Below are 23,818 nucleotides of genomic sequence, written 5' to 3' on the forward strand. Positions count from 1 at the left end.
GCAGAGGAGGGCAGTTAGGGGTGACTGGGCCAGCAGAGGACAGTTGCGGGGGACCCAGGCCTGCAGGGGAAGGCAGTTGCGGGGGACCAGGCCTGCAGGGGAGAGCAGTTGTAGGCGATCAGGCCAGCAGGGAGGGCAGTTAGGGTTGACAGGGCCAGCAGAGGAGGGCAGTTGGGGGGGGACCAGGCCTGCAGAGCAGGGCAGTTGGGGGGGACCAGGCCTGTAGGGGAGGGCAGTTGAGGGGGACCAGGCCTGCAGGGGAGGGAATTTAGGGGTGACCAGGCCAGCAGGGGAGGAAGTTGGGCGCAAGTAGGCCTGTAGGGCAGGACAGTTAGGGGCGACCAGATTGGCAGGGGAGGGAAGTTAGGGGTGACCAGGCCGGCAGGGGAGGGCAGTTAGGGGCAATTGGGCCAGCTGGGGAGCAGTTAGGCATCGATCAGGCTGGCAGGCAGAAGCGGTTAGGGGCAATCAGGCAGAGGCAGGCAAGCGGTTGGGAGCCAGCAGTCCTGGATTGTGAAAGGGTGCAGGCTGGGCTGAGGAACAACCCTCCCCCGTGCACAAAATTCATGCACTGGGCCTCTAGTCTTTTTTATAATTTTTCCATGGCTTACTTTTCTGTCCATAGCTTCAGAAAACTGAAATTCTTGTGTAGTGTTTACAATGACTTTGTCTTTCTCTTTAAATTGTAGGGACATTCATTTTGGAGTATGATAGGCAAAGATCTATATTGTTTCCACATAACTAGGCATTTCCCCCACACCATTAGTTGTAGGGTTAAATAGTTTATTAAAAAAACCCATCCATTTGACACTAGCTTGTCCTACTATATTTTGCATCAAAATTTTAAAAAAAATTATTGTTCAGCTTATTACAGTTTTTCCTCTCCCCCCCATAGCTCCCCTCCACCTAGTTCCCACCCCACCCCCTGCCTTTACCCTCCCCCCACTGTCCTCATCCATAGGTGTACGATTTTTGTCCAGTCTCTTTCTGCACCCCCACCCCCCTTCCCCCTGAGAATTGTCAGTCCACTCCCTTTCTATGCCCCTGATTTTATTATATTCACCAGTTTATTCTGTTCATCAGATTTTTTATTCACTTGATTTTTAGATTCACTTGTTGATAGATATGTATTTGTTGTCACTTTGTTGTTCATCATTTTTATCTTTACCTTTTTCTTCTTCTTCCTCTTCTTAAAGAATACCTTTCAGAATTTCATATAATACTGGTTTGGCGGTGATGAACTCCTTTAGCTATTTATATGACCTTCAATTCTAAATGATAGCTTTGCTGGGTAGAGTAATCTTGGTTGTAGGTTCTTGCTATTCATCACTTTGAATATTTCTTGCCACTCCTGTCTGGCCTGCATAGTTTTTGTTGAGAAATCAGCTGACAGTCGTATGGGTACTCCCTTGTAGGTAGCTAGCTAACTGTTTTTCTCTTGCTGCTTTTAAGATTCTCTCTTTGTCTTTTGCTCTTGGCATTTTAATTATGATGTGTCTTGGTGTAGTCCTCTTTGGATTCCTTTTGTTTGGGCTTCTCTGTGCTTCCTAGACTTGTAAGTCTATTTCTTTCACCAGGTAGGGGGAGTTTTTTGTCATTATTTCTTCCAATAGGTTTTCAATATCTTGCTCTCTCTCTTCTTCTGGTACCCTCATAATTCTGATGTTGGTACACTTGAAGTTGCCCCAGAGGCTTCTTACACTATCTTCATATTTTTGGGCTCTTTTTGCTTTTCCAGTTGGGCGTTTTTTGCTTCTTTGTATTTCAAATCTTTGACTTGATTCTTGGGATCCTCTAGTGTGCTGTTGGATCTCAGTATATTATTTTTTATTTCAGTCAGTGTATGCTTAATTTCTAATTGGTCCTTTTTCATATCCTTGAGGGTCTCACTATATTTCTCGGAGGTTTCTAGAAGATTCTTGAGTAACCTTATAACTGTGGTTTTGAACTCTATATCCAGTAGTTTGCTTTCCTCCATGGCTTTCATTTGTGACCTGTTTCTTTGTCTCCACATTTTGGCTGCTCCCTGTGTTGATAGAGTGGCTTTGTGTGCTAGGTGTCCTATAGGTCCAAGTGGCTCAGCCTCCCTAATTACCTGAGGTGAACACTCTTGGTGCACCCTTTTGTGTTCTGTGTGCACAGTTTTGTTGTAGTTGAGCCCTGATTGCTGTTGGTATCACTGGGAGGACTTGACCTCCAAGCCAATTGGCTGTGAGGATCAGCTGTGTCTACAATGGAAGAGCTACTGTGCAGGAGACACCCTTATGGGGCAGGACTTGCTTCAGTGGGGCTTTGGTGCTCACTGAGTCTGCCCCCTTAGTGGGTCTCTTATGGATGTGAAGAGTTGTAATCTGAATGTCAACCTCTGACCACTGGGTACACTGGCTCTTGGATCTACAAGGAGGTGCAATGTCAGCCACTGCCTGAGGCCACCCAGCAGGAACTACAGAGAGATCTGCAGATTCCTCTTCTTTGTTTGGGGTTTGGAGGTGCCCAGATGAGGCCCAGCTGTGAAGCAATGCAGGCTGCTGTGGAGCCTTGGATCTTCTTTTGGAAGCTTTGGGGTTCTCTGACCCAGCTGCAGTTTGTTAGATTGCAAAAGGCCAGGCCATTTATATGCAAATGTCTCTGTGCACAGCTTGGGTGGGGTTGTAAATTGGGTGTGGCGGGGTCTCAGGGAATCACCAGGGTGGATCAAACAGCAATGGCTGCCTGTCAGCCCCGCCCTGAAGAGGCCTCTGGGTCTCTGTGTCCCATGGCACCGTGCAGGAACAATGATTGCTGCAAGCACCTCTGAGAGAAAGCCACCCTTGCATTCTGGCCCGATGCCAGACAGTCCAGTTTCTCCCCTATGCGGTATGAGTCTGGGTCCCCAGAGTCTCGCCCGGAACTGGAGTTCAGAGCAGTCAGGAGCTTGTTTCTCCCTCCCAATTGCAAAAGATAACAGTGTACCCAGTTGCCAGTCCCTTTCACGCACGCCTCCTTACCTCCACACTTCCACACCTCCGCACCTCCTACCAAACTCAATGCGCTTTTCTCTTTCCTTCTAGTTGTAGAATTTCCACTCAGCCAGCCTTCCCGTGGTCTGGGTGATATTCGTTTTGTCCTATAGTTGTAGTTTTGATGCGGTTGTGCGTGGCAGCAAGTTCAGATGTTTACCTATGCCGCCATTTTGGTTGTTCCTCCTGCATCAAATTTTTATTATACTTGGGCCTTGTTTTTATTTTCTACTTATCTGTACTATTCGTTCTTGCACTAATCTTACATTATTGTAAGTCTATATATCTTTTTATCCAGATTGTCCAGCTTGTTGGCATATAGTGGTTCATAGTATTTTCTTACAATTCTTTGTATATCTACGGTGTCAATTGTTACTTCACTGCTTCTGTATCTAATTTTATTTATTTGGGTCCTCTATTTTTATTTCTTGACGAGTCTGGCTAACAGTTCATCAATTTTGTTTATCTTTTCAAAGAACCAACTCTTGGTTTTATTGACTTTTTTATTTTTAGTTTCTATGTCATTTATTTCTGCTCTAATCTTTGTTATTTCATTCCTTTTACTTACTCTGGGCTTTTCTTGTTCTCTAATTCTTTAAGTTGTAGGTTAAATAGTTTATTATTATTTTTTCTTGTTTTTTGAGGTAGGCCTGTAGTGCTATGAACTTCCCTCTCAAGACTCCTTTTGCTGTGTCCCAGAGACACTGGGGTTATTGTGTTTTCATTTTCATTTCTTTCAAGGACGTTTTTTATTTCTCTCTTGATCTCATTGGTAACCCATTCATTGTTTAATAACATGCTATTTAGCCTCCATGTGTTTGAATGTTTTGGGGGTGTTTTTACTGTAATTGATTCCTAATTTCATTCCACTATGATCTGAGAAGATGCTGGATATTATTTCTGTCTTCTTGAACTTGTAGAGACTTGTTTTGTGTCCTAACATGTGGTCTGTCTTTGTGAATGACCCATGTGCGCTTGCAAAGAATATATATTCCAGGATTTGGGGTGAAATGTTCTATAAATGTTAACTAAATCCATGTGATCTAGTGTGTCATTTAGAGTCACGGTTTCCTTATTAATTTTTTGTTTGGAAGATCTATCCAGTGAAGTAAATGGGGGTGTTAAAGTCCCCATGATAGCTGTATTATAATCTATCTCTCCCTTAAAGTCCTCAAGAAGTTTCTTATATTTAGGTGCTCTTATATTGAGTGCATATATATTTACCAGAACTATATCGTGTTGTTGGATCTATTCCTTTATTACTATGAAGTGACCTTTGTTGACACTTGTTATGAACTTCATTTCAAAGCCTATTTTGGCAGATATGAGTATTCCTACCCCAGCTTTATCTTTTCTTTTCCATTTGCTTGGAAAATTTATTTCCATCCTTTCACTGTCATCCTGTTTGTGTCTTTTGCTTTGAGTTGGGTCTCATTATAGATAGCATATAATTGGGTCATGTTTTTGCATCTATTCAGCTACCCTTTGTCTTTTGATTGGAGCATTTAATTCATTTTTATTTAAGGTTATTATTGATAGATATTTTTTTACTGCCATATTTATTCTGTTTGCCTAGGTTTCTCTCTCTATTTCTTCTTCTCATTTCAGCAGTCCCTTTAGCATTTCTTGCAATGCTGGTTTGGTGGTGATAAACTCCTTTTTTTTTTGTTTTGTTTTTTGTTTTTGTCTGGGAATCTCCTTATTTCACAATATATTATGAATGATAGCCTTGCTCGATATAGTCATCTTGGTTTCAGACCTTTGCTTCTCATTACCTTGACTTCTTCATTCCAGTTCCTTCTGACTGGTAGAATTTCTGATGAGAAATCAGCTGACAGCCTTATGGGAGCTCCTTTGTAGGTAACAAATTGCTTTTCTCTTGCTGCCTTTAAGATTCTCTCTTTTCCTTTAATTTTTAGCATTTTAACTATGATGTGTATGGATGTTGGGCTCTTTAGGTTCTTCTTGCTTGGGACTTTCTCTGCCTCCTAATTGTGTGAATTTTTCCTTCACCAGGTTAGGGAAATATTCTGCTATTATTTGTTCAAACATGCTCTCTGTTTCTTGCTCACTTTCTTCCCCTTCTGGTATACTTATTATGCAAATATTTTTCCATTTCATGTCCCACAGCTCAGCTGTCTTCTTGTTTTTTAATTTTTTTCTTTTTGTTCTCTGTGTGATTTTTTTCTGTCCTGTCTTCTAATTCACTGATCCAATCCTCAGCTTCCCCTAATCTTCTGTGTATTCCTTCCACTGTCTTCTTTATTAGTGCTATGTCATTCTTTATTTCTGACTGTTCTTTTTCCATAGTTACTATATCTTTTCTCATGCTGTTGAGCATCTTTACCATCATTATTCTGAATTATATATCAGATAAATTTCTTGTTTCATTTATCTCTTCTGGAAAATTCTCTTGTTCTTTTATTTGGGGTTTGTTTGTTTTGTTTGTTTTTTGTCTTCCCATTATTGCTACCTGTTTGGGTTTATAACTATGTATTAGGTAGATCTGCTATGATTCCCAATCTCTAGTGAAGGACAGTGTCAAATGATATTTCTGACTAATTAGATCAGGCAAATTTGCAAAGCCTCCAGAGACCCATCTCTGCCTGAGATTGACTGGATTCAGTCTTGAGTAGTCCTTAGGCAATCATACACAGGTTTGGTGAGAGTTTACCAACTGGGCAATTGGAGCAATTGCTTCTTCCTATAGATCAGTGGTTCTCAACCTTTCTGATGCCGCAACCCTTTAATACAGTTCCTCATGTTGTGGTGACCCCCAACCATAAAATTATTTTCATTGCTACTTCATAACTGTAATTTTGCTACTATTATTATTCGTAATATAAATATCTGTGTTTTCTGATGGTCTTAGGCTCTACAGGTTGAGAACTGCTAGCAGGGTCACCTAAGACCATCGGAAAGGTTGAGAACCACTGCTGTAGATTGTTATTCTCTGTCTCTTTTTTTTAAAAAAAATATTTTTATTGATTTCAGAGAGAAAGGGGGAGAGAGTTAGAAACATCAGTGATGAGAGAGAACCATTGATCAGCTGCCTCCTGCATGCCCCCTAGCGGGGACTGAGTCCAAAACCCAGGCATGTCCCCTTGAACAGAATTAAATCCGGGACCCTTCAATCCACAGGCCAATGCTCTATCCACTGAGCAAAACTGGCTAAGGCTATTCTCAGTTTCTTAATGGGCCTCAGAATCTCCACAGGTGGGAGCAAAAGATTTTTCAATAGGGTGGGTCAACTGTCTCCCCCCGTCCCTCCCCCACCCCCATCAAAAACCGCCTGAATAGCAAAGGTCTGCCTGAGAAAGATGACCTATGCAGGGTGAGGGAATGACTCGGCACAGGCAACTGGGTTGTCTGCCTTCTGAGCTAATCCAGAGCCCCCTAATCTAGCTTCTGCTCACAGAGCTTCAGTCCATTCTGTTCTCCCTCTGCTAGAGCCCAAGGTGAATGGCTGAACATTAAATTTTGTGCCTTGGCCCTTTAAGAGGGTGCCTGCATTTCCAGCCATCTCTGGCTGGCAGACAGCAACCCTGCTGCTTTTCACAGCCAGATGTTATGTGGGCACCTTTCTTAGTTCTGGTGCTCTCTGCTGGGGGCAAAGCCTGGGGATTAGACCCCAGAGTTCTTAGTGGGAACCCCCACAGCTGAGATATATCTCCAGAACTTCATTCTGCTGTCTCTTAGAGCCCATCCAGCCCTTTCACATCTCTACCCTTCCTACCAGTCTCTATGAGGTCTCCATTTTCTATGCTTGGGTATCAGGGTTCTCTCCAGCTAGTCTTCAGTTGATTATTCAGGATGGCTTTTCTTTGTAATTTAGTTGTAATTCCAGTTTGGTCCTGGAAGTGGGTCTGTGAAGCATCCACCTACTCTGCCACCATTTTTAATCTTTTCTATTCCAATTGTCTTAATATCTAGCAGGTATTGTTCCCATCATTATTTTTCTTCAAAATTTTTTGGGGGTTACTTTGGTTTGGATTTAAGCTTTCAAATCTTTATTTTTTATTTTTTAAGAGACATAAGTTGAGAGAAGTTAAAAGATTTGTCCAGCATCTTTTTGTAGGGTGAGTACAAAACTTTCTGAACCTAACCCATGGTTCTTTATGTTAAGTAACTCTTGAAATTCCTTGCCACATCCCACCCTCTTGTCAGACTGTACCTGGTTGCAGACTGGCTTATATTTGAGTCCTGGTTTGTTCAGTATTTGCTCCAGCTGTCTGCGGTTAAAATCAGATACACCAAGAGATTTCACCAAGCCAGCATCTTTGCAAGCTTCCAAAGCCTGTAGAGTAAATACCATTGAATCCAGAAAGAAGCCTCAAAACAAGCAAGAATGAATGTGTAGAGGGTTAGTATAAATTCTTTAAAAAGGAAAGACCCTGGGTATGTTAATAGTCATTCTGTGAAGAAAAAAATGTAGGGTGGACACAAGTAGGAATTGTTTGATTGAGGTATATTGTATACTATATCTTTCCCCTGTAATATATATAACTAGAGGCCTGATGCACAAAAATTCGTGCAAGAATTGGCCTTCCTTCCCTTAGCAGCTGGCACCGCCTTTGCTCCAGGCCAGAGCCGCCTTTCCGCCTTCCCACGCTGCCCAGAGGCCTGGAGTGGCTGGGGTGGTGTGGAATGCCTGCGTCATCACCATGGCGACAACGCAAGCATCCCACCCCACCCCCTGCCGCTCAATGCCTGTGTATGCAAATTAACCCGCCATCTTTGTTGGGTTAATTTGCATACTCACTCCTGATTGGCTGGTAGGTGTTGCGAAGGTACGGTCAGTTAGCATGTTACTCTTTTATTAGTGTAGATAATCTTATTTCTTTTTTGTTTGTTTATAATGATCTTATTTCTTGAAATTTGTTGAGGCTTTCTTTATGGTATGGTACCTAATCAATTTTCATAAGTGTCTTGGATATGTGAAAATGTATATTCTGCTGTTTTGGGATGCAAATCTCTCTTCTCTGTCTCTCACTCTCTCTCATACATATGTAAGCTTTTCATGGATTCTCAATAATTTAAAAGAATATGACAATAATCTCCCACTGTAATAGTGAATTTATCAATGTCTTCATGTATTCTGTTTAAAAAATGTTAAAAATATTTTTTTATTGATTTTATAGGGAAAGAGAGGGAGAAAGAAACACCAAAGATGAGAGAGGATCATTGATCAGCTGCCTCCTGAACCTCTCAGTACCCCCACTGGAGATCTAGATGGCAATCCGGGCGTGGGCCCTGAGTGGAATCAAACCTTGACCTCTTGGTTCATACTCAACCACTGAGCTTTGCCTGTCGGGCTCTACTTTAAAATGTTTTCATATAATTTTTGTTTCATATATTTGCAGATATTTTATTGGGTACATATTTGAGCCTGTATGGCTCAGTGGTTGAGTATTGATCTATGAACCAGGAGATCGCAGTTCGATTTCCAGTCAGTGCACATTCCCAGATTGTGGCCTGGTCCCCTTGGGGGCATGCAGGAGGAGCTGATGGATGATTCTGTCTCGTCATTGATGTTTCTATCTCTCCCTCTCCCTTCCTCTCTCTGAAATCAATCAATCAATAAATAAAAGTAAACATGTCTTTGGGTGAAGATTAAAGAATAAAATAAAAAACTATGTTGTCTGATCCTATATAATAAAAGGCTAATATGCAAATTGTCCCCTTGGGAGTTCGACCGACCTGGAGTTGGACCACTCGATATGTATGCTGACCACCAGAGGGCGGCATGGAATGAAGGAAGACCCTGTCTGGCAGCTGGAAGGCCCTGATCGGCCATGATCGCTGGCCAGGCATAGGGATCCTACCCATGCATGAATTTTGTACACTAGGCCTCTAGTATTAAATAACTTTTTCTAAGTATTAGACTGATAAGATTCCCCCCCCCTTTAAATTTTAATATAAAATTAGGCCCAGCCTAATTTTTCACATGTCTTTATGTTTAGATGTGCCTAATTCTAATCTGTCAGTCTTTGTCTTTTAGTAGGTGAATTTAGTTCATATTTATTGTAACTATAAATATATTTGGATTGTTTCTACCATCTTAATTTCTTACTTCAGTTTTTCCCACTTTTATCTTTCTTTTTAATACTTTCTTTTAAAAAGTTTATATCTATATCTTTTCTTTAATAAAGATAAGAACTTATATGCTCACACATTCCTTGATTTACCCCCACCCCCAACAGCTATGATATTAATAGTCTATGCAGAATTTAATTTCCTATTATTACAGGTATATTTTTCTCTTTTTACTTAATATTAGATAATTTTATAGATAATAAAAACTATATCAGGTTTGATTTGAGTACTTTCAGTTTATAAACTTCTTGGAGCATCTTTTAGATTTTTACTCCTCTTATTTAGTAGTAGTTTTCAATGCTGGTCTTTATTTGGCAAAACTTCTGAGCAGTGTGTGGATATGAAAATATTTTCATCATGCATCATTTTTGTCTTACAGTTTGGATATAAAGTTCAAGTTCAATGTTCTTTATTCTTCAATACTTTGAAAATACTATTCTGTTATCTCTTTTGCACCCTGTGCTCCTGATAATATAACAGAACCAATCAAAACAAAACTGATACCAATCTCATTATATACTAGTATGACTGACTCTTTTATTGCCTTTCTCTTTTCAGTTTTCTTAGTTTATGCTTCAGGTATTTTTGGAGTTTTGTTATTAGGTGCATAGATATTTAGGATTTATTACCTTTTTAGTATAAAACAATGTTCTTTATCCCTGGGAATAAAGAGCCTCTGGAATCTTTGTTGATATTAAAATAGCTACTCCAGCTTTCTTTTTATTACTGTTAGCATAGTATATTTTTCCCTGTCCTATAATTTTTTAAACCTTTGACTTTAAACATGTTTGTATAAACATTTTTATTTAAAATGGGTTTCTTGTATATAACATATAGTGGGGTTTTTCTTTTTATCCATTCTGACCTCTGCCTTTTAATTGCATTGTTTCAAATATGTATCTATACTGTGATTATTGATATCACTGAGTTTAAATCTTTCATCTTGATATTTGTTTTTTTATTTCCTCATCTATTCATTTACCTTCTGTTTTTCTTTTTTTGCCTTCTCTTGGATTATCTTTTATTATCCCATTTTGTCCCTTTTACTGACTTGTTTGCTATACTCTGGAAGCATTAACATTTTCTCTTTATATTTGATATTCTTCAATTTCTCTATATTGTGTCTAGGTGTGGGTTTCCTTCTCTTTCATCTTTGGTAATCTATGCTCATTCAATATCTCTGTTTTGTTTTGTTTTTCCCTTTAAATATTATCTCTTCCTTTTCCTTTCTTTCTTGTTTTTTTCTATTATGTGAGTACTGAAAATTCTAAGTACTATACATCTCTTAGCTTTTTTTTCATATTTAATTTAATTTTTTTCTTGTCTTTTCCTACTTCATATTGGGAGATTTCCTCATTCTGATCTTTCATTTTGATCCCTTTTTTTATATCCATTTCACATTTATCCCATCTATTGCATTGTGTTTTAATTTTCCTAATTATTACTTAATGCTTGCTTTTTAAAAATGTTTTCTTACTTCACATTGCTAATATCTTTTCTTATCTCCTTTAATATATTAATTGGCTAATTTAAAAGGCCTTGGTTCTCTGTTCTGTTTATGTTGGGATCTGTAATTGAGATATGTTGTTTCCTTGTGAAATAAATACCTTGTTATTTTGAGCAATGAGGTTATTTTCTCCTGGGGATACTGGCTAACCTGTCAGGCAGACCCTTAGAGGGAAACACCAGACTCCAAATCTACTCAGCTCGATGACATCAGGAGTGAGTATACGGTCTCTTGGGTAGAGAGCCCCAGGGACCAGAAAACTAGTATCTGCCTCCTCACCCCTCAAAACAACTCCACCCTTCAGGTCTTCAACTGTTACCTAGAGGGGGGCACCCATTAGAAAGCAATGTTGTACTCATTAGAGTAAATTCCCAGACTTCAGAGTTTGGAATGAGAGAGTAAAGGCTGCATCTCTTCCTAAATCAAACAGGAGTAATCAGGTCACAATTCAGAAATGTAGTCTTTTAAAATAAAAGAATAAAAGGCCCACTTGAACTTACCTCCCAAGTAGCACACAGATTTGAATTGTTATATAACCAATTGCCTTTCTTATCTCTAGGATGAATTTTATCTCCAGGCTGAAAAGTAAAACAAAAACAAGTGTAATTCATTTTATTTATATCTGGGAATTGAAATGATGGAATTTGAATTGTCTTTATGCCAATATACTAAGGTGACCAGACGTCCCGCTTTTGGCGGGACAGTCCCGATTTTTAACAATTTGTCCCGTGTAGTCTCTCTTCCTCTGAATTCTTAACTTGTATTGATAAGAAAGGACTGGCATGTCAATGGGCATTTGTCATCATATAGAAAAAGATTTTTGAGAAAGGGCCAGAGTGTAGATACATAGTTTGAACTTCTGGATCCAGTCATTGTAGAATTAGATATCCCTTGGAATTCTAACGTCAATTTGAGTTGGATTTCTGCCATTCATAACAAGAGTTCTGACTAAAACAAAGGTGTTGGGTATGGCAAGTAATGAACAAAGAGTGTGGGATTGGCTAGGTCAATATGGGGTTGTGGATATTGATGATTTTCCAGCTGAGAATTGGATATTCTTGCTATACAATAGCAAGGCATCTTGTTAAAATGTTGCCTTGTTGTGTCTTGAGACTCTGACAATGAGCCTACTAAGGTTGGAGCTTTAGGGAACTTAGTAGGAAAACGTTGCGTGTTAGTTTGTTGGCCATATTTGCAGTCTACAGTCAGGTCCTGAAGAAATATAAATGTGTTTATTGCTCCTTGGCTTGTAAGATGAGTGGTAAGATCATATTTTGCTAAAACAGGTACTTTCTGCTTCTATATGCTTCCCCAAATGGCAGAAGTTCAGCTCTGAGCCTTCTAGAGTTAGAAAAGTCAGTGTCAGCCAAGGCAGGAAGGTAAGAATCCTAGAGGGGAAAAAAAATTGGACTTTGGGAGAATCCTTGTCCATTTCTTTCCGAAGGCAAGATCTCAGGTCAATGATGCCATATCCAACAAAGGAGCACCATCCAATGAGATGGAGACTGGGTGCAAAGAATGCGTGACCTGTGCCTCCCTGTTTTGTATTATTTCAAGTCAGAAGTGGGCATTAGCTGAGGACTGATCAGATGAGGGGGAATAGGAGATTCCACAGGCTAAGGACTAGATACAATAATATTTCTAGTTTTAATTATTCTTTAATGGAGCTGACTGAATGTGAATTTACTGAAAGCCAAGCAAAATTTTAAGGGATATTGTCTGTCCATGAAATCCCAAACTGGCCATTGAAAGCCTTTGATTAACCAAGGCCATTGTGAAGCCTGCAAACTCCTATCAAGGATGCAAAAGGGGAATCTTTTCCAAAGTCCCTCTTGGATGTGACCATAGAGAAGAGTCATCAAGGAAAGAGCGTCCAGAGAACAGAACAGGGGCAGCAGGTTGCTTGTGTAAAGGAAATCTGGCCACCTCAATGACCAGTTTCATTTTCAGTTTCTCCTTCCCTCGGAGACATTTTAAAGCAGTTACTTCTCTTCAGCAGTGTATATGGGATGTGTTGTTGGTGGTTAAATTACCACTGAGTCCATAGATTGAGAAAGTTTAAGGAAGAAGTACATTTGAACTAGAGGAATAACTATCACCATGATCTTGTTGCGGATCCCCCAAAAACCTGACCATTCTTGGGGTTATTTAACCCCTTTGGGGGGTGGAAGGTGAGTAAGTTTTCAGTTGTCTACATAATTTTGCATTATTTCATGCAGGAACATTTTAATGATTATGTGAGTGGGAAGAAGGGTGTGTCTGGATGCTGGACAGGTAAAATATGGACTACTGTTTGGGGACTACTTGATGGTTTGATGGAGAGAATTTAAACTACCATTGTAAAGATGTGCTATAATAAAAAGTGCATTGGATTAGGAATCAAGAAACATGGGATCCAAGCCTGAGTCTGCTACACATAATCTTTCTGGGCATTTGTTAGGCTAGGTCAGTGCTGCCTGACCTACAGTAACAGAACGATAACATTCTGTGGTGGTAAGTAATGAACTAGCTTCATGCACATGGCTGCTGGCTCATGGCTGCCAAAGAGCAGAGGCCAAACCTTTAGGTGTCTGAACTCACCTTAAGAGCCATGGGCATTTCCATGATGTAAAGATCAACATAATCTAGGTGGAGGAGCTGGAGTGTCTTCTGCAGGCATGGGAGAACTCTCTCTGGGTCAAAATATGTAGCCCACAGCTGAAAGAATAAAAAGGGGATAATTAATGACATCCACTCTCTTTAAAAGAAAAGAATGCAGCTCTTTATTTTTTACAAGGCCTTTATTCATTTTATTGCATAAGAATGTTTATGCTGAAGTTTCATCTGAATATAGGATAAGCTGATATAACTCTTGACACCCATAGTATAACTTTATCAGACTATAATACCAGAATTGCCTTAGCTGGTTTGGCTCAGTGGATAGAGTGTAAGCCTGAGGACTGAAAGGTCCTGGGTTCGATTCCAGTCAAGGGCACATATTTGGGTTTCAGGCTCAATCTCCAGTGGGGGGTGTTCAGGAGGCAGCTGATCAATGATTCTCTATCATCATTGGTGTTTTCTTTCTCTCTCCCTCTTCTGTCCTCTCTGAAATCAATAAAAAATATATTTAAAAAAAGAATATAATACCAGAATACGTATCCATATGTTCATCGCAGCATTATTTACAATAGCCAAGATATGGAAGTAACCCAAGTGCCCATCAGTAGGTGAGTGGATAAGGAAGTAGTGCATATATGCAATGGAATATGACTGAGCCATTAAAAAGAATGAAATCTAGCCCTAACAGCCTGTGTCCCAGGGACAGGTGTTCTTGGGACCCAGTGGATAGAGCATCGGCCTGTGGACTGAGGGGTCCCAGGTTCGATTCCGGTCAAGAGCATGTACCTTGGTTGTGGGCACATCCCTAGTAGGAGGTGTGCAGGAGGCAGCTGATTGATGTTTCTCTCTCATCAATGTTTCTAACTCTCTATCCCTCTCCCTTCCTCTCTGTTAAAAAAAAAATCAATAAAATATATTAAAAAAACGAGAATGAAATCTTGCCATCAGCAACAGCATGGGTGGATCTACAGGATACTGTGCTGAGTGACATAAGACAAAAAGAAAAAGGCAAATGTCATGTGATTTCACTTATATGTGTAATCTAGAAAACAAAATGAATGAACAAGCTGCAACAGAAACAGACTCACAGATGCAGAGACCATTTGGATGGTTGCCAGATGGGAGGAGAGTTGGGGGGATGTGTGAAAAACATGAAGGGATTAAGAAGTACAAATTGGATTTGTAGTTACAGAAGAGTCATGGGGGTGTAAAGCATAGCATAGGGAATCTATACTAATAAAAGCATATGTGGTTGTCATGCCCTCACACCATCACACCATAACAATCTATCATCAGGAGACTGCATGCGCAGCGGGTGCACGTGGGTGGGCGGGGATGTGACACTGTGTGCATGGCGCGGAGGCGGGTCCCGCGGCTCCATGTGGTGATGCCGGGGGTGGGACTTCTGGCTCTGGCCTACCTCTTTGGGGCAATGCATCGAGGAACCCTGGATGGGTGGGCAGGGCCTACCTTTTTTGGGAGATAGATCATAGGGCTACCACACTGTGAGAGGGCACAGGCCAGGCTGGTGAACAGCCCCTCCTGAGTGCACAAATTTTGTGCACCGGGCCTCTAGTATAGTTGATAATTTACACTAATAAAAGAGACATATGCAAATTGACTATACCTCCGTGACACCCATCAGCCAATCAGGAGTGTCTATGCAAATTAACCCAACAAAATGACAGGTTAATTTGCATACGCAGGTGGGGAACAGCTGGGGGTGGGGTGGCAGCTTGTGCACATGCCAGCACCAAGCAGCCTGTATCCCAGGGACAGGTGTTCTTGGGACCCAGGCTGCTCTGAGCCTGTAGGCCCATACATAGGCCTGGAGCAGCTGGGGTCCTGGAACGACCCCCAGCCACTCTGGGCCTATGTGCACAGGCACGGAATAGCCGGGGGCGGGCGGCCACTTATGCGTGTGCTGGTGCCAAGCAGCCTGCGTCCCGGGGATAGGCATCCTCAGGAACCAGGCTGCTCTGAGCCTGTAGGTCCGCGTGTAGGCTCGGAGCAGCTGGGGTCCTGGAACAACCCCCGGCCACTCCAAGGCCTATGTGTGTAGACATGGAGCAGCCGGGGGCAGGGCAGGAACATCCCCGGACCCAGGCGCTGAGCCGGCACACGCGCAAGTGGTCAGGGGTGGGGCAGAAACGTACCCCCCAGTGAGCAAGCAGACAGCAGGGCCCTGCTTTCCCCTGGCCGTGGCAGCGAGGGGCAAGCAGTCCCCTGCAGGGCCCCCACAGAGAGCAGACAGCAGGGTCCTGCTTGCCCCTGGCCCCGATGGCTAAGGGCAAGCAGGCTCCCAAAGAGAGCAGACACCAGGGCCTGTGGTGGCGTCAAGCAGGCAGGTCCCCAGAGAGCAGAGAACCACGGGGAGCAGGCCTAATACATCAGTAGGACATCCCCTGAGGGCTCCCAGATTGGAGAGGGTGCAGGTTAGGCTGAGGGACCCCCCTACCCCCATGCATGAATTTCATGCACCGTGCCCCAAGTATTGTAATAACTATGTATGGTGTCAGATGAGTCCTAGATTTATCAGGGAGAGCACTTCGTAAGTTATGTAAATATCTAATCACTGGGTTGTACACCAGAAGCTAATATAATATTGTACATTAACTGTTATTGAAAGATAAAAATTATTTTAAAAATAAGATGAATGGACCAGAGACTTAAAGATTCACCTGAACCACAGAGGACCTAATTTGGAGACAACCCTTCCTCTGTGCAGTGCTAATTTCCTAATTGACTCTCAGTACTTAAACTTTTCCTCACTGTGTAACTAGGAAGCATGTACCTGAATAGTTGTGCTGACCTGGCCACTTTATTTTCATATAACTCTGATAAAGGATGTGCTTCATTTGAGCAAGAAATGTGGTTGTGTGAAAATCTTCACTGGATCCTTCACATTGTCACAGGCAATGCAGAAGCTGGTGAAGTTTTAAATTATTGCAAAGATTTAGATTTCCTCTTACTGCTCTTTTGTTCTCATTTGGTTGTACTCAGACCCCAGGGAAATTTTGTCAATTCCTACTAAGAAGTTACTACATGACTGTTTGAAACCATAATGTCACCAAAATGGCAGTGTATGAGACCTCAGCCTTATCCCACAACAAGGCCAACAATTAGACAGCTAACCATGAATGAAAATGGGGAGATGTTGGTCAAAGGGTATAAACTACTAGTTATGAGATGAGTAAGTTCTGGGGAGCTAATGTACAACATGGTATTTGAGGTTAATAATACTGCATTGTATACTTTAAAGTTGCTAAGAGAGTAAGTCTTAAATCTTTTCTCACCACAAAAAAAGGAATGATAATGATGTGAAGAGATGGAGGTGTTAGCTAACATTATGTTGAAAATCATTTTGCAATCTATAAGTGTTTCAAATGAACATGTTGTACACGAGTTCACATAATGTTATATGTCAATTATATCTCAACTAGAGGCCCGGTGCATGAAATTCGTGCATGGGTAGGGTCCCTAGGCCTGGCCGGCTTTCAGGGCCAATCAGGGCCTTCCGGCTGCTGGCCAGGGCCTTCCTTCCCCTGGCTGCTGGCCAGTGCCTCCCTTCATTCTGCACTGCCCCTGGGTGGTCTGTGCACATCATAGTGAGCGATCGAACTCCCAGTCTCCCGATTGAACTCCCGAGGGGACAATTTTCTTATTAGGCTTTTATATATATAGATAAGGCTGGAAAAAAATAAAGTTAATAAGATAAACTTAGATAGCTTAACAAAAAAATAAAAATAAAAAGAAATTACTCATTCTTGAAAGAGTTAGATAATGAAAGAATAAGGCTTGGGTTGTCAAGTAGGAGCATGTGTAGCTTTAAAGTCTGTACAGCATAGGTTGCTGAGGGGTAGTAAGCATCTCAGGATAAATTAGTATATCTTCTTGAAGCATCAAATTTGCTGAAATATTACTGTGGGGAAAAAAGTTCTACCCTTTTTGTCACAAGTAAGGGCAAGCAAAATTAGTAAAATGTGATCTTTATCTTTTCTTTTAAATTATGTCAGGCAATAATTTTATTTTTTTAGCCTTGAAAGCACAGACAAGAGAAAACTTCAGGTGGAGAGCATAGTGGGAAAATGTTTTTTATTGTTACTGTAGGCCCCTTTGGCGTTATTGCTGCCACCCCATGCCAGTGAAAATTCTGTTTATTAAAAATCTCATTATTGCATGAAACAAACAAGGATAAAATATGGAGATAATGTAGGAGTTTTAAAAATTTTAAGGTAAGTCAAAGTTTTCAAAAGTCTTTCTGGGTTTGGGCAGGTTGCTTTGGTGTAGTCCTCACAATGTGAATTCAAGTTTAGCCCTCTGTGGAAACATTTGGAGAGCACCTGTTTAAGGTTTAAGGTTTTACTCTACTGAGAGACTGTAATAATAAAATCTTTAGGCATCAGAATGGTAAAGCTATAATAAAGTGGAAAGCTTCAGGTTGATATTTTGGGACAGTGGCTCCATGTGGCCCCCTCGGAATCATATCCCATAAGTGGCTGGTGATTTGGGGAATTGAAAATCCCTAGAGAACTTGGAAAGAGACTGAGTGGGGAGCTGCGATGAGGGGAGGTCTGGGGAGAGGGTCAAATCAGAAGCAGTATCTTTTTTTCTTTAGGTTCCTTAGGAGAATTGTATTATAAGTTCTCTAAAGTTCTACAGCTTTATTCCTGCACAGCTGCCTGTGAATATACATTCTTTATTCCTATTGGCTTTCATTTTAATCGTGATGCTTTATCTTTCTGAATGCTCTTCAATGAATAGTGGTATATAACACTGGAAGTTTAAATTGCTCACAAGGTAGTGATCTAAACAAAAGGTGGTATATCCATACAATGGGATACTATTTGGCCATGAAAAGATACATGTTACAACTTGGATGGACCTAGAAACATTATACTAAATGAAAGAAGCTAGACCAAAAAGGCCACTTATTGTATGATTCCATTTGTATGAAATGTCCAAAATAGGAAAATGATAGAGACAGAAAGTAGGTAATGATCACAATTGACTTGAGGAAAGGGATAAATAGAAGTGATTGCTAGTGGGCATGGGGTGTTGTTGTTTTTTTAGAGTGATGAAAATATTCTGAAATTAGGTAGTGGTTATGGTTATGCAACTTTTATGAATATCCAAATAATTACTTATTCAAAATGGTGAACTTTTGGTACGTGAATTATAGCTCAATAAAGAATTAGTGCTCTATGATAAAAGACATAAATATAATCATATATATATATATATATGCCTAAGCAACTGTTAGACCATCCAACCGGTAGCTATGACACGCAATGACCACCAGGGGGCAGATGCTCAACACAGGAACTGCCAAGCAACAGCAACTTTGCAGAGTGCCCTCTCGCACTCCGGGACCCCTCGAGGGATGTCAGACTGCCGGTTTTGGCCCAATTCCTGCAGGCCAGACCAAGGGACCCCATCGGCTGGAGGAACCCTGCTCACTCCGCAGATACCCTTTGAACCTCGGCACTGCCCCAGGTGCAGCTGGGCAGGGGGGGACCACGAAGGTTGGCTGAAACCATCAATAAAATGAAAAGGGAGCCCACAATATTTGGCAATGATATATCTTACAAAGGGTTAATATCCAAAATATATAAGGAGCCCAAGCTGGTTTGGCTCAGTGTATAAATTTTTGGCCTGCAGACTGTAGGGTCCCAGGTTCGATTCCGGTTAAGGGTACATAACCGGTACATGCCAAGGTTGCATGCTCGATCTCCAGTAGGGGACATGCAGGAGGCAGCCCATCAATGATTTTCTCTCATTATTGATGTTTCTATCTCTCTCTCCCTTTCCCTTTCTAACTGAAAATCAATAAAAATATATTTTAAAAAAACAACAGAAAACAATATATAAGGAAGTCATACAACTTAACAAAAGGAAGAAAAACAATCCAATTAAAAAATGGGCAAAGGACCTAAATAGACACTTACCAAAGTGGATATACACATGGCCAAGAGACATATGGAAAGGTGCTCAAAGCCACTGATCATCAGAGACATCCAAATTAAAACAACAATGAGGTATCACCTCACACTTGCCAGAATGGCTACTATCAGTAAATCAACAAATGACAAGTGATGGCGAGGATGTGGAGAAAAGGGAACCCTAATACACTGCTGGTGGGACTGTAGACTGGTGCAGCCATTATGGAAAACATTATGGAGTTTCCTAAAAAAATTAAATATGGAACTGCCTCTTGACCCAGTGGTCCCACTTCAAGGAATATATCCTAAGAAACCTGAAACACTAACCAGAAAGAATATATGCACCCCTATGTTCATAGCACAATTTATAAAAGCTAAGGTCTGGAAAAAGCCCCAGTGTCCATTAGTAGATGAGTGGATAAAAAAGCTGTGTTACATTTATATCATGGAATTAGAGGCCTGGTGCAAGAATTGTGCACTGGTGGGGTCCCTAGGCATGGCCTGCAGGGATTAGGCCGAAAACTGGCAGTTCAACGCCACCTGCTGCTCCTGCCTCCCGGCTCTGCTGTGCCTGCTATGGGCTCACGCCCAGTCACTCCAATCGGGAGAGGCTCGTGCCACTACAGCAGTGCTCACCAGCCATGAGCCTGGCGTCTGGCGCCTGGTGGTCAGCTGAGTAGCACTCCCACTGTGGGAGCACACTGACCACCAGGGGGCAGCTCCTGCATTGACCATCTGCCCCTGGTGGTCAGTGCCTATCATAGCTACTGGTCGATCAGCCAGTCGCTTAGGCTTTTATATAGATAGATAGATACTATGCACCAGAAAAAAGGAACTCTTACTCTTTGAGAAAGCATGGAGGGACCTTTAGCATATTATGCTAAGCAAAATAAGTCTAGTCAGAGAAAGACAAGTAGCACATGATCTCACTCATAAGTGGAATTTAATGAACAAAATAAACTGATGAACAAAATAGATCCAGAGACATAGAAGCATTGAACAGACTGTTGAATAACAGCGGGTGGGTGGGAAGAGATAAACCAAAGAATATATATATATATATATATATATATATATATATATATATATATTCATGGACACAGACAATAGGATGGTGAAGGCCTGGGGTGGGTGTTGGAGGTGGGCTAGAAGGGCTCAATGGGGGACATATGTAATACTTTAAACAATAAAGATTTAATAAAAAAAGAATTAGTTATTTATGAACAAATAGGCACAAAAGAAGGCGGCTCATTTAAAGAAACCTTTAGCAAATGCTTCTGTAATATGAACCATCTCCTCCTTTCCCTCCACTTCCCTAATTTTTGCTCTATAGACTTGGTTCTTTGCATATTGTTTTAAATCTGTGCCCAAGTATGAAGAAAGAGCTTTGTCCGGAGCCCACTTCAAGGGGCTTATTAGTCCCTAACATCTTGGCATGAGTAATGAATTTGGCAGTTGAAAATTCACTCCTCTTCGTGAGTCCAACATTCTTGGGCAGAGAAAAGTGACATCAGGTCCATCATTAATATGAGGGGGTGGAGGGTGAAGGGAGGCTCTCACCTTTCCGCAGTAGAAAATATCCTCTCTCCTCACCCTTCCTTCTGCTATCTTCTCTCTGATGGCTTCACCTACTTCGTCCTCATTCTGGTAGCTGTAGGCCCCATCAATATACTGGTATCCAACATCAATGGCGAGCTTCACTGCTTCTCTACATCTCCCCTTAATGGTCTGAAATAAAGGGTTTGAAGTTTGTCAGAAAAGGAATGAGTCTTTCATTTAGTTTAATCGGTATTAATCAGGATACTGCTGTAGAGTGAAAATGACAAATTCCCAGTTCCATGCTGTTGTGATTGGAAGATGGTATCTAGAGGCTGGAGAAACTGACCTTCTAGGGAGCATTCCATCCTCAGTGGGAGACTCAATCCATCCCAGGTCTGCCCTTAGCTTTGTGGTTTCAGAAATGTGAGCTGAATGTGAATGTCACTAACATGAAAAGGAACCAAGAGGAAATAATGAATGACCTAGCTGCAATAAAGAACACAATGGAAGGCTTCAACAGTAGACTAGAAGAGGCTGAGGACCACATCAGCGAATTAGAAGACAAGGTAGGAAAAAACACACAAACACAGCAGCAACTGGAAAGAAAACTTAAAAAGAAGGAGGAGACCCTAAGGGAACTTTGGGACAACACAAAACAAAACAACATCTGCATAATAGGGGTATCAGAAGGAGAGGAAGCAGAGCAAGGAATAGAAAACCTGTTTGAAGAAATAATGACAGAAAACTTCCCTGCTATTTGCAGGAAAAACATGACACAAGTCCAAGAAGCACATAGAGTCCCAAACAAGTTGAACCCAAAAAGACTGACACCAAGACACATCATAATTAAATTTGCAAACATCAGTGACAAAGTAAGAATCTTAAAGGCTGCCAGAGAGAGACAGAAAGTTACCTACAATGGATCTCCCATTAGAATAAAAACTGATTTCTCAACAGAAACACATCAGGCCAGAAGGGAATGGAATGAAATATACAAAGTGATGTAAAGCAAGGGACTGAATACAAGAATACTATACCAAGCAAGGCTATCATTCAAAATTGAAGGTGGAATCAGGAGCCTCTCAGACAAAAAAGGGCTAAGAGAGTTTATTACCACCAAGCCAGAAATGCAAGAAATGCTAAAGGGACTGCTATAAAAAGAAGAAATAGAAAGGCAAGAAGGACACAAGCATAAAGAATAAAAATGGTGATAAACAAGTGCTTATCAATAATAACATTAAATGTAAATGGATTAAATGCTCCAATCAAAAGACATAGGGTAACAGAATGGATAAGAAAACATGACCCATATATTTGCTGTCTACAAGAGAGCCACCTCAGAATAATGAATTCACACAGATTGATAGTGAAGGGATGGGAAAAAAAATTTGTAGGCAAATAAAAATGAGAAAAAAAGCTGGGATAGCAATACTTATATCTGACAAAATAGAGGCCACAACAAGAGATAAGGAGGGCAAGTTCATAATATTAAAGGGGGCAATTCAACAAGATATAACTCTGGTAAATATATATGCACCCTATACAGGAGCACCCAAATACATAAAAAAAAACTTCTGGAAAATATCAAGGGAGAGATAGATAGCAATACAATCATAGAAGGGGACTTTAATACCCCATTGACACCACTGGATAAATCCTCTAAACAAATAATCAGCAAAGAAACAGCAATCCTAAATGATTCACTAGATCAGATGGACTTAATTGACATCTTCAGAACATTTCACCCCAAAGCTACAGAACATACATTCTTCTCCAGTGCACATGGGACATTTTCAAAGATAGACCACATATTAGGACACAGGCAAGGTCTTTTCAAATTCAAGAAGATAGAAATCATACCAAGCATCTTCTCAGATCACAATGGCATACAATTAGACATCAACTACAATAAAAACAATGAAAAAAAAAATCAAACACTTGGAGGCTAAATAGCCTGCTTTTAAAGAATGATTGGGTTACCAAAGAGATCAAAGAAGAAATAAAATGCATCCTGGAAACAAATTACAATGAAAACACAAAAATCCAAAATCATTGGGACACAGTGAAAGCAGTCCTGAGAGGGAAGTTCATAGCTCTACAGGCCTACTTAAAAAAATAAAAATAAAAAATAAATAAATAAGGTAACAAATTATCTAACCTTGCAACTTAAAGAAAGCAACAAGAAAATCCTAGAGTAACCAAAAGGAAGGAAATAATAAAGTTCAAAGCAGAAATAAATGACATAGAGACCAAAGATCAATGAAACCAAGAGCTCGTTCTTTGAAAGGATAAACAAGATTGATGAACCTCTAGACAGGCTCACCAAGAAACAGAGAGGACCGAAATAAACAAAATCAGAAATAAAAGAGGTGAAGTAACAACCGACTCTACAGACATACAAAAGGTTTGTAAAGAACTAGGAACAACTTTACTCCAACAAACTGGACAACCTTGACCAAAAGGATATAGTCCTAGAAAAATACAATCTTCCAAAACTCAATCAGGAAGAATAAAAAAACCTGAATAGGCTGATAACTACTGATGAAATTGAAACAGTAATAAAAAATACTTCCAGCAAACCAAAGCTCTGAACTGGATGGCTTCACAGGGGAGTTTTACCAAATATTCAAAGAAGAACTAAAACTATCCCTCTCAGACTATTTCAAAAAATTCAAGAGGAAGGCACAATTCCAAGCTCTTTCTATGAAGCCAGCATTACCCTAATCCCAAAACCAGATAAAGACACTACAAAGAAAGAGAATTATAGGCCAATGTCCCTGATGAACATAGATGCTAAAATCCTCAACAAAATTTTAACAAACTGGATCCAGCATTACATTAGAAAGATCATACACCATGACCAATTGGGATTTATTCCAGGGATGCAAAGCTGGTACCATATCCACAAATCAATAAACGTGATATGTCACATAAACAAATTAAAAGACAAAAATCACATAATCATATCAATTGATGCAGAAAAGGCATTTGACAAAATCCTATATCCTTTTCTGATAAAAACTCTCAGTAAAGTGGGAATAGAGGGATCATAATTCAAGATAATAAAAGCCTTATAGCAAAAACTAAAACCATTTCCCCTTAGAACAGGAACAAGACAGGGATGACCACTTTCACTG

At 40.6% G+C, this 23,818-nt stretch overlaps 1 protein-coding gene across 1 annotated transcript in view; it reads right to left on the minus strand.

Moving 5' to 3' along the window:
* The window catches only part of AKR1D1 (aldo-keto reductase family 1 member D1), a gene marked incomplete at its 5' end in the record, with an annotated part of 44,322 nt that overhangs the window by 12,432 nt on the left and 8,072 nt on the right, over positions 1-23,818 (minus strand). Inside the window, 4 exons of the mRNA XM_079786386.1 lie at positions 7,174-7,296; positions 11,103-11,180; positions 13,183-13,299; positions 20,703-20,870. Of these exons, the coding sequence (XP_079642512.1) occupies positions 7,174-7,296; positions 11,103-11,180; positions 13,183-13,299; positions 20,703-20,870 (486 nt within the window). The remainder of the gene's footprint in view (positions 1-7,173; positions 7,297-11,102; positions 11,181-13,182; positions 13,300-20,702; positions 20,871-23,818) is intronic.

This window comes from Cnephaeus nilssonii (genome assembly GCF_951640355.1).
Source record: "Cnephaeus nilssonii genome assembly, chromosome: 12".
Classification (NCBI taxonomy): Eukaryota; Metazoa; Chordata; class Mammalia; order Chiroptera; family Vespertilionidae; genus Cnephaeus; species Cnephaeus nilssonii.